General features: G+C 38.1%; 1 protein-coding gene across 2 annotated transcripts; it reads left to right on the top strand.

The window, feature by feature from the left end:
* The first annotated feature begins 5082 nt into the window (after window positions 1–5082).
* Window positions 5083–13390, top strand: COX17 (cytochrome c oxidase copper chaperone COX17). Of its 2 annotated transcripts, XM_082711600.1 has the most exons (4): window positions 5083–5354; window positions 7506–7594; window positions 9490–9531; window positions 13257–13390. In XM_082711600.1, exons 1-2 carry the CDS (start codon window positions 5248–5250, stop codon window positions 7588–7590), a joined length of 192 nt encoding a protein of 63 aa, XP_082567726.1. In that variant the 5' UTR covers window positions 5083–5247; the 3' UTR covers window positions 7591–7594; window positions 9490–9531; window positions 13257–13390. The 2 variants fall into 2 exon arrangements, with proteins under 2 accessions (XP_082567726.1, XP_082567725.1); XM_082711599.1 differs by lacking the exon at window positions 9490–9531.
* Window positions 13391–16000: the final 2610 nt, after the last annotated feature.

Here is a 16000-nt window from a genome sequence, read left to right as displayed (position 1 = left end):
GCATTTAGACATATTAAGTGGGATAGTAGATAGAGCATAGACCTTAGAGGGAAAAGATGTTGAGCCTCAGGCCTACCATTTACAAGTATGTGACCTTGAACAAATCATGTCCATCTCTCAATATTCTCATCTATAATGTAAATAATAAGCTCAACTGCTATGAAGACCAAATGATGGTTCACAAACTCTTCATGTATGGAAGACATCACAGCTGAAGATGATGCTGCCATTTCAACCGCTTATACATTCTAACTGAGCCTATCTTACAAATCTGGTTTCTCTATTAAGAATTATCAGTGCCAATATGAGAGTTATTGGACAGTACTAGAGGGAAACATCAGTTCAAACAACACTTTTTTGTTTTTCTCCTTATTTAAAATAGATCTATGGGGGAAAAATACTTCAAGAGTCTTTGTAGCAACAGGGCAAAATAAAGCTTTCTTGGGAATAATTTGTCTGAATAAAACTTTATGTATGCTGTGTTTACCATCTGCTAATTACTGTTGGGGCACCAAAATGAGAACGACAAGATCATAGCACATCAACTACAAATTCACAATATGTATTTATAACAAAATAATTATTTTTGCTTAAAAGCAAGGATATGGCTAGAGCTCTTAGAATAAAACTTACCTTGTTTCACACCACCTACAAGGGTAGTGAAAGAGGACATCAAAATCATTAAATTCAATTACTACCCCATGAAGCAGCGTTTTCCAAATTGCATTTAGTGGGGTGCTACTAAGATAGTTTTCCTTGTTTTTCAAGTGTGGATAATTGACTTCTTAATCCTGCTCTGTTCATGACCCATTGTCATCATCGGTCCCTGTAAGATCACTTTATTGGCATTTATCCCCATTCTCTTCCCCACTTAACTTTTCTTCATAAACAACGATTCTGCTTAAAGCAAGTCTTTTTATACATATGCCGTCTTATGTGTGTTTTTGGGTTTTGTGCCCCTCTTCTTTAAATTTATGTAAATGGTATTGGGGTACATACCTATTCTCTTACTTTCAATACCCACACTCTTTAAAAAATTTGTCCATGTTACTTTATGTTGTCAATTTCTTCTAGTATGTGCCCAGGACACTACATTTCCCTATCCACCCCCACAGTGATGAATGCCCACATTGCCTCCAATCCTCTGCCCCATAAACAAGCTGTCACAATTATCCCAATATATGTTCCCTATGGACTTGCTGGGAAAGTCTTTGGAATACAGAGCCAGAAACAGAATTGCTGAGTCACAGAATATATACCTACTCTTAAATTAACTGGATACTGCCCAACTGCCCCCCAAAATGGCAGGACCATTCCACATCACCAACAGTAACCTGGAAGGATTCCTTACAGGTACTTGACATTGTTCAGCTTTCTTTTGTCAGTCTAATGGGTCTAAAGTGATTCTTCACTGTTTTGTTTTCCTTATCTATGATTTATACTCGTAGTTCTTTTTATAAGTGTTGGCTTCAGGTTTTTCTTCTATATATTCTACATATCCTCTTGCAGTAAGTAGGCAAACAAAAAAGTTGCTTGAACATTTCTGCTCCTATATACTGTCTGTTCATATCCCTTTTCCATATCTCTACTGAGGTTGTTATTGTTACTTTCTATATGTTTCTTAATTATTCTAGACTTCAATCCCTTGTTGGATTTAGATATTTCAAGTATCTTTGACCAATTCATCATTTATCTGTTAATTTTATATTCTATAGTCTCTATTGAAAGATAAATTGAGGCATAATAAAAATTTAAGAGCTTGTTTGAACAAAAATTGGTACAAATTGGACAGAAGAAATGGTTAGGAACACTTGCTCTACTGACAAGAGCTCAGAGAGAGTCTTCTACAGAGAAAAGGCAGAAGAAAAGCCAATTATTGACTGGCTACAGCTTAAATTTTAGTTGGCTGTTTGTGAGTGGTTGTCCTTAGCATTTTGATTTTGTAACCTTGAGGTATTTATAGGCTCAATTTTTGGTTTGCTTAATGTAGGCCACTGCAGCATTAGTGCCACAGCAGTCTAATGGCTTCTTTAATTAATCTCTGCTATGGAAAACATCAAGCTGTTGTTTTGATGTGATTATCTTTTTTTTTTTTTAAACTTATGATGAGAGGAAAAACTCTCTAAAGGCCTAATATACAAGGGAAGCCATTTTAGATTTCTTTCTAAGTTAGCATGACTGCACATCAACTTTGTTCAAAACAACAGCCTGATTTACAGCCTGCTACACATTTATTGTACATGTGCTTGTGTAGCCTAAGAAAAGGTAGCCAAAAGGAAAACCCTCTTGTCCTTGAGATATCAATAACACTCCTGTTCCTTACATTCCTTTACAATAAAACTCATAATTCCTGCCTATACACTAACCTATAATCTATTGAGCTTTTACAAGATATAAAAAAGTATACAACTCCATAGAAACTATTTATTCTCGAGAGTACTTTCTTCCCTGTGAAGAGTGTGCTTCCTGCGCAGCTGTTTTAACTTGGGCTCAGATAAAACTCTTTACTTTTAGAAATTCTAAATGGTTTGTTCAATTTGTGTTGACACTTAGAATCTGTGCTTTTGCAATGTTGTCAAATAGGTTGTACCCCACGCTTCAGTATAAAGATAACCTCCAACCAACTTTACATTAATGTATTTTGGGATCTTAAGTAACAGACATACTATTAAGGTTGGATGATTGTTTTTAAGATTCTATTTTTATTTCGCATATATTATTTGCTTCAGGGGTACAGGTCTGTGAATCATCAGTCTTATCCATTTCACAGCACTCACCATAGCGCATACCCTCCCCACTGTCCATATACCCCCCCACTCCCCAGCAACCCTCAGTTCGTTTCATGAGATTAGGAGTCTCTTATGGTTTATCTCCCTCCTGATCCCATCTTGTTTCATTTTTTCCTTCTCTACTCCACCAAGACCTCTCACCCTGCCTCTCAAATTCCTCCTATCAGAGAGATCATATAATTTTCTTTTTCTGATTGACTTATTTCCCTCAGCATAACACCCTCTAGTTCCATCCACATCACTGCAAATGGCAAGATCTCTTTTCTTTTGATGACTGCATAGTATTCCATTGTAGATATACACCACACCTTCTTTCTCCATTCATCTGTTGATGGACATCGAGGTTCTTTCCATAGTTTGGCTATTGTGGACATTGCTGCTATAAACATTCCAGTGCACGTACCCCTTCAGATCACTGTATTTGTACCTTTAACATAAATACCCAGTAGTGCAATTGCTGAGTCATAGAGTAGCTCTATTTTCAACTTTTTGTGGAATCTCCATACTGTTTTCCAGAGTGACTACTCCAGCTTTCATTCTCACCAACAGTGTAGGAGGGTTCCCCTATCTCCGCATCCTCGCCAACATCTGTCATTTCCTAACTTGTTAATTTTAGCCATTCCGACTGGTGTGAGGTGGTATCTCATTGTGGTTTTGATTTGCATTTTCCTGATGTTGAGTGATGTTGAGCACTTTTTCATGTGTCTGCTGGCTATAAAGATTTTATTTTTAAGTAATCTCTACACCCAATGTGGGGTTTGAATTCGTGACCCTGAGATCAAGAGTGGAATGCTCCACTGAAGGCGCCAGCCAGGCATCCTAAAACTGGGATGATTAATAAAAAAAGAAAAATATATATATATGCTCCTCTATTTTCACTACTTTCTATTAATTTCTTAGTTTGACCTTTCACATGTACACCTTTAATGCATCCAAGGCCCCACCTTTTCATGTGGTGTTTAATTTTCTTCCATTTTCTTTTCCCCATTGATTTGTGCAGCCATGTTTATTGTACATTACCTTTCCAACTGATATTGATGTTGGAAGTCCAAGAAGCACTGTTTAAATAGCAAGATATTAAACAAGAGTAGTGAACACCTAGTTGAAAGAACTGATAATGTTAGATAAGGGTTATTTTAGGAGAACATAAGGACTACACATTGTATTTTTAAACATACCAATCCATAATGAAGTAAAAATCATGCCCATTAGAAGTTTTTAGATGATAAAATAGGGATGGTTTTGGTAATCTGGAAAATATACATTGAGAAATTACTTACTTCTAGGGTGCCTGGGTGGCTCAGCCTGTTAAGCGACTGCTGTCAGCTCAGGTCATGATCCTGGAGTCCCAGGATCCAGTCCCACATCAGGTTCCCTGCTCAGCAGGGAGTCTGATTCTCCCTCTGACCCTCCTCCTTCTCATACGCTCTTTCTCTCTCAAATAAATAAGATCTTTTTTAAAAAGAGAGAGAAACTACTTCTATATAGCGCCAGTTCACATTCAATCAATGGATTCCCGGATCTAAATCTCTAAAATACAGCAACAAACCTTGGTTAGGTGATACTGAAAGTTTGAGTACCCAAAATATCAATCACTAGGCAGCTATTTGAACAATGCCTTGAAGCCCCGCTTTAAAAAATAAGTTCACTCCCTTTCTCCAACAACTCTCTGCAGAGGAAAAAACAAAAAACAGAGTAGGCGCCAGTTCGCATATATCTAATCGAATTCGAGAATCAAGGAAAAGCCCTTTTTCAAATGTTTTAACTGATATATTCGCCCTATGAGTGAACAATTCATACTGAAATCAACTCAGAAAGGCAGCTATAAACACCAGTCCGTTAATAATTTAACGTGTATGGGGTACCGTATGAGTATTAGAATTTTCTTCCCCACACTTGTGGATTGCATTGTCCAAATGTCTTTGCTGAACGCTTTTAACTAAATCCGAAAACGACGGAGGTGGAGGTGGGGACGGGGAGAGAGAGGAGGGCAGATTATACAACAGCAGGGGAGGAGAGGACAGATAACACAACAGCAGGAAACCTGCGGAACTAATACGTTACTTGGGGGAGGGGGACTGGCTGTCGTCAGTGGTTTCTCTTGTTGAGCGTGGACAAGTCATTTCACCTTCCTCGGTTTCGATTTTCCACTGTTGGGCGGAGAGGTTTTGAAGTATGAGTTAATTTACTCCGCTCTTCCTGTTCGAGTCTTCCCACATTGATTGACAAACCCTGCGCTTTCACTCCGCCTCTCTACGCCTGCGCGGAAGAGGCGCCTCGCTTTAATACCTTCATTTAGCCTCTCCTGCGTAGGCGCCAGTTTCCCTCCCTGTCTGAGAGAGGCGGGACTTCCTGTCCCTTATAGACCAACTGCCGGAAGTGACTGCAGGCGAATCGGCGTTAGCCAAGCCTGGGAGAGTGTAGTTGGCGGTGCTGACTGCTGCTTTAGGCTTCAAAGATGCCAGGTCTGGCGGCCGCAAGCCCTGCCCCGTCTGACTCACAGGAGAAAAAGCCGCTGAAGCCCTGCTGCGCCTGCCCGGAGACCAAGAAGGCCCGCGATGCTTGGTCAGTGCGCCCCCGGGGAGGGGGCGGCGGGCAGGTCCCGCGCGCCGCCTTCCGGTGCCTTAATGCCCTGCCTGGCCCTGGGCTCGTAGTTTCGCTGTTCTGCGCTCTTGAGAGTTAAGAGGGCCCTGTAGGGTATGGATCAGCTGTCTCCATTGAGCCCATAGCCCAGACCGGAAACATGGATGAAAGGTTAAGAGAGAGGTCACACTGAACCAGGCTCGCTTCACTTAGTGATCCTTTACTGCAAGGGGTTTTTGAGTTGTGTTGTGTCAAGCACTACCTTAGGTCTACTAAAGACATAGAACTATAGATGCTACTTGATTTAAAGGAGCTTAAAATTAATGGAGACGTATTATTAAGCCCATTTCGCACAATTTGCTCTAAGTCACATAGCGGTGGACCAGGATTCAAACCTTGACTCTGGATCCCAGGCTCTTAATCATGACAGCATACTATCTTTAGATTCAATAAGCACTTATCAGATTGTAGTCTTTCAATTCACCTTTCACAGTATTATTTGCGAAGTACTGAGTATTAATAAAAAGCACTAAGCTCCTACAATTATTAACCCCACTATGCCACTTTTTATTATTTTTATAGGAGGACAAAAAGGGGTTGGGTCTACTAAAGACATAGAACTATAGATGCTACTTGATTTAAAGGAGCTTAAAATTAATGGAGACGTATACTAAGATTGCTATTACCACGTGGCATGGGCCGTGATAGAAAATTTTGGCAAGATCAAAGAGTAAAAGTGTTCTGGTAAAGTTTTGGCACAGTAGGACACGGTACATTTCTTAAAGTACTGAAGAGTTCCCCCTACCTACCCCGCTCTTTGGGTAAATGAATTAAAGATCAGACTATGACGTTGATGACAGTGTTCAGAATAGTACATCTAAAGTACTATCAATGCACAAAAGGTTTTGTTTGTACTAATTTTATACAGCCTGTGTTGTGGAGCAAGTCTCATTTGGCGGATGCTCAGAAAATGTGAATGTACACCTCTCCCTCCAACCCCTTTTTGTCCTCCTATAAAAATAATAAAAAGTGGCATAGTGGGGTTAATAATTGTAGGAGCTTAGTGCTTTTTATTAATACTCAGTACTTCGCAAATAATACTGTGAAAGGTGAATTGAAAGACTACAATCTGATAAGTGCTTATTGAATCTAAAGATAGTATGCTGTCATGATTAAGAGCCTGGGATCCAGAGTCAAGGTTTGAATCCTGGTCCACCGCTATGTGACTTAGAGCAAATTGTGCGAAATGGGCTTAATAAAAATATCCACCTCTATCTAGGATTACTGTAAGGGTTAATGATTCAAGCCACACAAGTGCCTTGCTAGCTATTACCTTCATAGGGAGCTCTACCCCAAGTATTTATTCATTTGCAGGCAGCCCTTGAGCTGTTTGAAGGATGTATAGGATTTGGATCTCTAAAGGAGAACTTAACCTTCAAATTGTTTTTGTGTTAATAGCTTCAGACCACTATGCCCATATACCTGTAGTTAGTATTTTTTTTTTATAATTGCACTTGGCTTAGCTTGATCTTTGCTAAAATTACATTTTCAGGCCCTAGAAATAAAGCTGTGTGGTCCTAGGTTTTACTTTGTGAATTTTACAAATAAAAAGTTCTTTGATCATCATGAAGGAGGCTCATCAGGATGCTGTTGGCTGCCAGATCTTGCTGTTTGAATGTTTTGGGGTGTATTGTGATAAGAAGATTTATTTAGGTCTATTTGAATGTAGGGAAGAATAAAAAATTTAATTCCTCTGTACTAGGCAAAAAAGTAAGTTCTTCTCTCTGTCCTTTGTTTAAAGTAGATATTGTACTCAGATGGTTTATTTCATTAGAGAACTGTGTTATTCCTTGGATATGAACGAGAGGCAATATTAAGCATAATTATTTCTTCTAATTAGATTCTCCCTAAAAACTAGTTATCTGTGAAACATCTTTATGGGCATGGAAGTATCACAAGAGCCAATAAAAACAAAGCCATTTGGTGTAGTAGCTTTTTTAATTTTTTTAACCCCAGCTACATTCCATCAGACCCATGTTCTGCCTCACTCCCCATCACTATCATGCATGCTTACTTACTACTAACGTGTTTAATGCCTGCTTTGTTAGATAACAAGTACAATTTGTTTTATAGCATCATTGAGAAAGGAGAAGAACACTGTGGACACCTAATCGAGGCCCACAAGGAATGCATGAGAGCCCTGGGATTTAAGATATGAGATGGTGAGCAAGATTCTTTCTGATTGGGAAGATAATACATAGACTTATTGCTTCAGATTTGTGCTTTATAGATTTAGCAGTAATTTGGGCAACATTCTGTTCAAAAGGCAGTTCACCTGGCTAATCTAAGATGCTTAAGTATCACTTAAAAATAATTTTCAGGGGGCGCCTGGGTGGCTCAGTGGGTTAAGCCGCTGCCTTCGGCTCAGGTCATGATCTCAGGGTCCTGGGATCGAGTCCCGCATCGGGCTCTCTGCTCAGCAGGGAGCCTGCTTCCTCCTCTCTCTCTCTCTGCCTGCCTCTCTGCCTACTTGTGATCTCTCTCTGTCAAATAAATAAATAAAATCTTAAAAAAAAAAAAAATAAAAAATAATTTTCAGTTTCTAATATAGGGAGTAAATGATGTTAATAAATTGAGAGGTATTCAGTGGATCTTTCACAAAAGAGTTTGATAAAAGCCTTTAGAGTCAGAAGGAGGGGCGCCTGGTGGCTCAGTGGGTTAAGCCTCTGCCTTTGACTCGGTTCATGATCTCAGGGTCCTGGAATCGAGCCCCATATTGGGCTATCTGCTCAGCGGAGGGCTTGCTTCCCCTTCTCTCTCTGCCTGCTTCTCTACCTACTTGTGATCTCTCTCTCTCTGTCAAAAAGAAAAAAAAAATTTTTAGAGTCAGAAGGAATAATAGTGTAGGAAGTCCAAAATAATCAGTTGTCTGACTTAAAGGAACTAAAAGGAAAATATTCTTTATTTCTTATTTCTGATGTTGTGGGTCTTTAGTAGGGTCTTTTAAGTAGGGAATAAGTAGTTCATAGAAGCATTGCTTTCTGCAAAAGAGAAAGGAACTATGACTACTTTTTTGTACCAGGCTTCCAATAATACTACAACCTCAGACCTTTTTTTTTTTCTTTTGGGATATTTATTTATTTATTTATTTATTCATTCATTCATTCATTCATTTGTCACACAGAAAGGAAGAGAGAGAGCATACAGGTAGGCAGAGGGAGAGGTTGAAGCAGTTTCCCCTCTGAGCAGAGAGCCTGATGCAGGGCTCAAACCCAGGACCTTGGGGTATGACCTGAGCCAAAGGCAGAAGCTTAACAGACTGAGCCACCCAGGTGCCCCAGACCTTTTTTTTTTTTTTTTTTTTAAGAACTCTGAATCCAAATTTTAATGCTAAAAGGGACCTTAAATTAACAACAATAAAAAAAAAAAAAAAAAAAAAAAATTAACAACAATACCATAAATAAATGATCTTTTGTTTGGAAGCTCTTTCTTCAGATAGCACCTTAGGTCTATCTGAAGGTCTGTGTTCAAAAGTCTCCTTATGAGGCACCTGGGTGGCTCAGTCTGTTAAGTGTCTGCCTTCAGCTCAGGTCATGATCCTGGAGTCCTGGGATTGAGCCCTGTATTGGGCTCCCTGCTTAGTGGGGAGTCTGCTTCTCCTTCTCTCTCTGCCCCTCCCCCTTCTTGTGCTTTCTCTCTCTCTCTTTCTCTTTCTCTATAAATCAGTAAAATCTTTAAAGAAAAAAAGCCTCTGTCTTAGACAGTCTTTGCCTCAACACTCCATCTGAAATAGCATTCCTGCCCATCACTATCCCAGCACTGTCCTATAGAACTTCCTGTGATAATGAAAATGTTCTGTACCTTCACTCTCCACTATGCTATATGTGGAGCCATATGTGGCTCTTGAGCCCTTGAAATGTGACTAGTAAAACTGAAGAACTGAATATTTAGTTTAATTTTAATTTAAATAACCATATTCAGCTAGTGGCTACCCTATTCTTAACATCACTGCTTGCATATTAGATATTTACTTATTATCTGCTTTTCTTTACTTCAAGTAGAATTTAAACTCTGAGAAAGAATTAATTTTTTGCTTTACTCTCTGTCCTATCCCTAGGACCTGTAACCATGGCTGGCACGTAGTAGGTTCACAATAGAGGTTTGTTAAATAAATAAATAAATAAATAAATAAGGAACTAAGGCCTCCCAAAGTGAGTTCTCCTTCCTTTGCTTTTTGCCTACCCCTCCCACCCTCCAATGTCCACATCACACCACCGCTTTTAACTTAATAATAGCTGAGAGATAAAGCCAAAGTCACATACCAATGTAACAGTAATAGAAAGCCTGGTTTCTTTCCCTTTCACCTCGCTTCTGCCTCTTTAGAATTTCACATATGGCTAGTCTTCCTCATGGAGCTATAAAAAAGGATGGACAAGGAATCTGTTCCAAGCTGATAAGTATCACTATGTAGTGGAGAACAGTCTAGGATGAAAGTCTTGAGGCTTTAATTTTGGTTCTCCTTACGTCTAGTTTAGCATGTATTTTACTTCAGCTACATTTAACATTCATCAAGACACTAATCCTCCCTGGGTTTCATTTTCTTAATTTATAAAAAGAGAACCATAATACATTTTGTGATTTTATATATGGTATGGTGGATTTTATATATGGTATACAATATCCTGTGTGTACATGACATACTTAAATGGCTTTTAGATTTCTTTAAATCCCATGGTGAATCATTTTGTAAAATAAGTAAGTTGGGGATATGTGTCAGGAGGTGTTCTTTAAAAGTATACCTTTTGATTATTTTTAAAGACCTAGAATATTAACATTTATACACGGTTTCCTTGTTCATAATCTAACACTCTTCCTAGGGTGTTGTATAAACTGCTGGTTAGTGCCAAGCCTGTCTTGATAAAAAAGATGATTTTTAAAAAATGCTTATTTTAGGAGCAACAGAAACTTCTCTTGGACTTCACATGGACCATAGAGGTGCTACAACTGATATGATAATTATAAATTCACAAGGACTCAAAGATATCCTAGTTTTCTTTATATTATTGGGACAGAGAGTGAGAGTGATTCTTATGTACTTCGTTTGTGTGTAGAAGAAAATGGAGAAACTTTGGACTTACAAGACCTGATGTTTAACTGTGTGGTCTTGGGCAAGTTTGTCACTTTCTGGACCTTAGTTTATATAACAGAGTCATTGTGATGATTAAATGACAGGTGTATGAGTAGGATTTGTCAACTACTTAAGAGAAACCAGAATGGGATAGTCTATGTCTTCAGAATTGTGGATAGCAATAACATTCAGTTGAGGTCTGTTGAATATATGACCTGATTACATATTTTTGGATCCCGGTTATGAGAGAAACAATCTGAATCCACATAGGGCCTTTCTTAGAATTCAGATGTCATGTTTTCATTTACAGCATGATAGTGCTTTTGGAAAAGGAATAGGTGTTTGGATCTCCTTTGGTCCCAGGTGTCCTGTCTCTCTAACCCCCATTGGGAAATGGATGAACAGTGAAGTCAAAAAAACTTGTTCAGGTGACAAATGGATAGCTGGTGGAATTAAAACTGGAGTTTAGGTCTTTTATGTTCTCTAAAACACAGATGCTTTACACTTTATTCCTTGCATTTAATGAGATCTGTTGCCAACATACTTTAGGACGCACATAGTCTTGATCTTCAATCCTGAAACTTTATTGTTGGGGTGCTTGGGTGGCTCAGTCAGTTTGATGGCTGTCTTCAGCTCAGGTCATGATCCCGGGGTCTAGGATCAAGCCCCACAATGGGCTCCCTGCTCAGCAGGGAGCCTGCCTCTCCCTCTCCCGCTGCCCCTCCTCCAGCCTGTGCATGTGTGCATGCTCTGTCTCTCTTTCTCTCTCTCTCACTCTGTTTCTCAAATAAATAAAAATTTTAAAAACTTAAAAGAGGGAAAGACCTATTGTTAAAATGCGTAGGGGTGGGTGTGTGTGGGGGGGGGGTGTGTTTATGAATAACCAGTTCATTGGCTGTAAAATCCAATACGACTGTCTACATTGTTATAAGATAAACCTAACTAAATGGATATGCCTTAGACTGTTAGATCACATTTTTCTGAGGATAGCTGTAAAGGAAAAACACTTTTGCAAACCTAGATCTTCCCAGTAATGATCGCAAAGTTACTTAATTCAGAAATTTTCTGTAGATTTAAAAAAAAAAAAAAAAAAGAAATTTTCTGTAGATTTTAATGTTAGATCATAAATAAGATAGGTCTTATTGTACCTTTAATTTAGTACATTGGGACTTAATATATTATGTAGGCTACATTCAGCCAGAGGTGTACTTTGTAATCACCTGAGGACTGTTTTCCAAAATTCACATGCTGTAGGCCTTGATCTCTTCCTGTTGACTCAGAAACTCCTGTGTACCCTTTAACTCATGTATATCCTTTAAGAACCGTTGGGTTAAGCTGAAGAAGTAGCAGAGATACTGCTAAATATAAATTACCTAAAAATTTAATAATAGCAAAGGAAGAGACTTGAAAACTCCTAGGGAAAAATATGATGGTAGTGACTCTAGACACTTTCTTCTGTCTTATGACTATTTTTTTTTTTTTTTTAACTGCAAGAGAAACTAGAGAAACCAAGAACCTGCTTAAAAATGTAAAGAGGAAATGGCAGCTAGTATCTTTCTGACTTTAGGAGTCAGAAGGAACCTTGAGAACTTAGTCTAGGGGCTAAAATTGTTGAAAGAAAATGAAAGGACAAGGACTGAGCAGTGAGGATACTCTATTTACTGTTTAATAGAACTTAATAGTTGGTTAAAGTATGCTGATTTCACATACACCCACCTAATTATCTATGAAAATATGATCCCAAGAAAATCCAGAAAAAGTGTCATTTCTTGCTATTCAAACTTTTATTCATTCAATAGATCTTTATTGTTAAATACTAGAAAATTCTGGCATGAGAAAGACAGGGTCTATTCTGTCAAGAACTTTACTTCCACATATATAACCAAGAGTTTTATAACCAGAGGCTTTCAGGAGTAGCCCCTCCTGATACATAGTTAGCGGCAGGCGGCAGAAAAAGTAACAGTGGTATGGATTGCTGTCTCTTACAGTGTGGGTGGCTTCATTTCTGCTTACGTTCCTGCTCAATCCTTTCCTTAAGTGTATTCTTCCTTTGAGCCTTTTAGAAAAGAGAGTTCAGATGTTTGTATTGTTAGTGAGGTTTATCTTTTCTTAAACCGCATGCAGGGATTAATAGCTAGATGAAGAAGCACTTGCATTGGGCCTGAAGATTTGGCTAGCCCAAATGACTTACCATTTTAAGCATTGTTCTCTGTCTTCTGGGTTAGGGACTGGGGGTGGGAGTAGATCTCGGTCTCGAGAGAAGCCTGGTACTGATTCACTTAAACCAGCAACCCTATCCTCTACTACTTTCCTTTTTTGATTTCTAAATGGATTTCATTTTTTCCCCTGGGGTCAAAATGAGTAACTTTACACAGGAAGTGTCTTGGATACAGAGCTGACCTTCTGCCTTCCACTTTGTGGATCTTTGCCAGACATACTTGAATCAGCAAGGAGGGCTTTGCAAATATCTTCTCTTGAATATCTGTAAAAATGAACTGCCCTAGCCTTTTGGGGAAGATATTTTTTAATAAATAAATATATGTAGTTTTTTAACAAAGACTTCTGAAGATTAAAAAATGTACTGGATCGAACAGTTTTGGTTTTTGATTTTTTAGTTAGACAAAACTAGAGTTTAAAACTATAGGTTTTTATTCTAAACCACAGTTTAGAATTAATAGTACTTGAGTGAGATTCATTTCCAGTGGTCTGGCATGATGTTTGAAATCTAATTTTCTAATATAAAATTTTTTTTGTAGGTTTACTCTGTGAATGAATAATTCCTGAAGAATGAAGAAGATTCAGTAGTTGTGAGAATTCTTTGAGGACCTTTGATAAATGGAAAAAGTATTTATAATTTATTAAAAAAAAAGGAAATATCTCTGGTCAGAAATCTTAAGGTGTGTTTCTTTTTGTGTTCCTCACATCCTTACATGGCATTTATTTATTTTTCTTTAAGGATATAGTATTAAAAAAAACTTAAAATATTAATTTCTTCTGTTGTGTCTTTCTGGGAACTCTAGATAAGAAGAAAGCAGGTACTGATCTCACTCAGTGAAATCTCCAAAATGAAGTGCATAGAAGTAAGGAAATAGCCGAGTTGAGAATGGGTATGGTAGCCATGTCATCTCATTCAGTGTTTTTGGTTTTTATTTTTAACTTACTTAAAGGCAAGAACTAGACAAGCGTTCAGTCTTAATATTTTATATCATTATTCTTACTCTTCACTAGTTCTCTCTTTGGGGTAAGTTATTTGTTTAGATTTTGGACTACATTTAGGTGCCTTGGCTTGGAAGATCTTAACTGTATGGCATAATTAATCTGTAGATGTCTAGTTGCATTTTAAGATAAACTAGGATCCTTAGTTTAATGCCTCTGGCCAGATAATTGTCTCTTATTGATTAGAAGCTGGCCCAGACCAGAGGCTGGACAAGGACAGATAGTCACCAATGAAATAGCTTAGTGCTCTGCTACAGAGTGATATCTGGGGTAGAACATAGAACCCCACGGTCCTGTTAGCTGCTTATGGGCTAATGAAACAAGGTTATATTCTGCCTGAAGTAAATTGAGTTTCAAATCTCAGCAAAAAATACTGAAGAACATAAGAGAATATGTGGTGTCCATACGTCATTCTGTGATGGGAAAATTGCCTCTTTTATAAAATAAAGGAGCTGAATTAAGTTTTTCCTTTGGATTCCTTCTAGTTAATTAACAGCGTGGCTTTGAAATATGACAGACTTAGGTTCAACAGATCACAAGCTCTTTCAGTCTGTTTTTCTCATCTGAAAGAAAAAAAGCAAGGATAGAAGTAATACTTAACTGTACAGGGTTGTGACTCCTACTTAAAATGGTTTATATACTATGGATTTGGCATAGTATCTAGCATTTAATGTTGATTAACATTCTCTAATTCTTTGATTTTATACTCATATTTCCCCTGAATATTTGTTTGGATATAATACGTTCAGGAGGTATTTTATAGCTTTCAGAGTATTCTTCTAGGTGAAGAATAGAATTTGGGACTCCTGAGACAGATAAAAATCAACTTCCCACCAAAACACCCAGTCCTTGGCAGATAGTCATCCAGATTCTGCTTGAATATGCCATGAACTACACAAAAGGGGGGCAAAAATTTATAAACTTACCACCCAGTGTTAATTTTTGCTGTGTGCTGTTCCAAACTTTTCTTATGTATTTATACATGTTTTAAAAATAATAAATGAGGTCATTTTTCTATGCTATATATTTTTAATAAAATCATATTACTTTTCTCCCTTGATGTATTTTACCAGCTGTGATTATAATCCTCATATGTATAACTCCATTCTGAGCTTACTATAATTTAACCAGTTCCCTATTGCTTGTACCATCATTCATTCAACAAAGTGCTTTGTAGAATGCTTGCTCTATGTCAGATACCATTTGTGGAATTGAGTATCGGTCTTAAACAGGACATATACCTGACCTCTAAATTATTTCTGATTTTTTTGATGGTTGGTTTTATGGAAACATATAAGGAAGAAATCACCTGAAATCCTACCAGTGTACAATAGGACGACTTTTTGGTGACTTTGCCATTCATCCCTTTCTGCATGTATATACTTTATTATTTGGGGGGGGGGGCACTTCATAATAAAACTGCACTGGAAGTTTCCATAGGAATTTCTTTACAGATCCCTTACTAATCACTTAGCTAAGGATGGGCCAGAGGCTATGCATGTTTTCAAGGCTTTGGATGAGTATTGCCAGACTGATCTCTAGAGGGGGGCTACCCATTGCACCTTTGTATCTGGGGGTGTCTATTTCCCTAAGCTCTTAGCAAGGTTAGTTTTTTCAGGCTTTGCCAGTTTGATATGTTCACATATGTAAAGGAACCAAAGTGCCCTTAACATCTGCCATAATTAAAAATATATCTCATAAGACCCTCTGCCCATCCTTCCCTAGTGTTTAAGCCTTCCCAAAAATTATGCATAACATTTTAATACTAGTAATAGTAAGAAATGTTACCACAGTAATCTGAAAAATGAAAAAGTTCACTTCCTAATAGGTGACCACCACATTCTGACATACATCTTTGCTAAGCCCTTGATATACACAGTAATTCCCAAACAATACAGACACAGTCACACCATTCTTTCTAATCATTTCTTTTTGTCTAATCTTAAAACATTTGACTGAAAGGTGGATAAGAATAGGACCATGAGGATGCCTGGGTGGCTCAGTTGGTTAAGTATCTGCCTTTGGCCCAGGTCCTGATCTCAGGGTCCTGGAAGCAAGTGCCGCATTGGTCTCCCTACTCGGTGAGGAGTTTGCTTCTCCCCCTTACTCTGCCCCTTCCCCCTGCTCACACCCTCTTTTTCTCTCTCTCAAATAAATAAAATCTTTAAAAAAAAAATACAAGACCAGGACCCTAAGTAAGGCCTACTTTAGGATAACTGTATGTTTCATTGGTCTGATGTGAGGCTGCTAGAAGAACCATAATCCCCATTTTACAGGTGAGAGG

This window comes from Mustela nivalis (genome assembly GCF_964662115.1).
Source record: "Mustela nivalis genome assembly, chromosome: 1".
In the NCBI taxonomy this organism is placed as follows: Eukaryota; Metazoa; Chordata; class Mammalia; order Carnivora; family Mustelidae; genus Mustela; species Mustela nivalis.
This window is presented reverse-complemented; position numbering and strand designations above follow the sequence as displayed.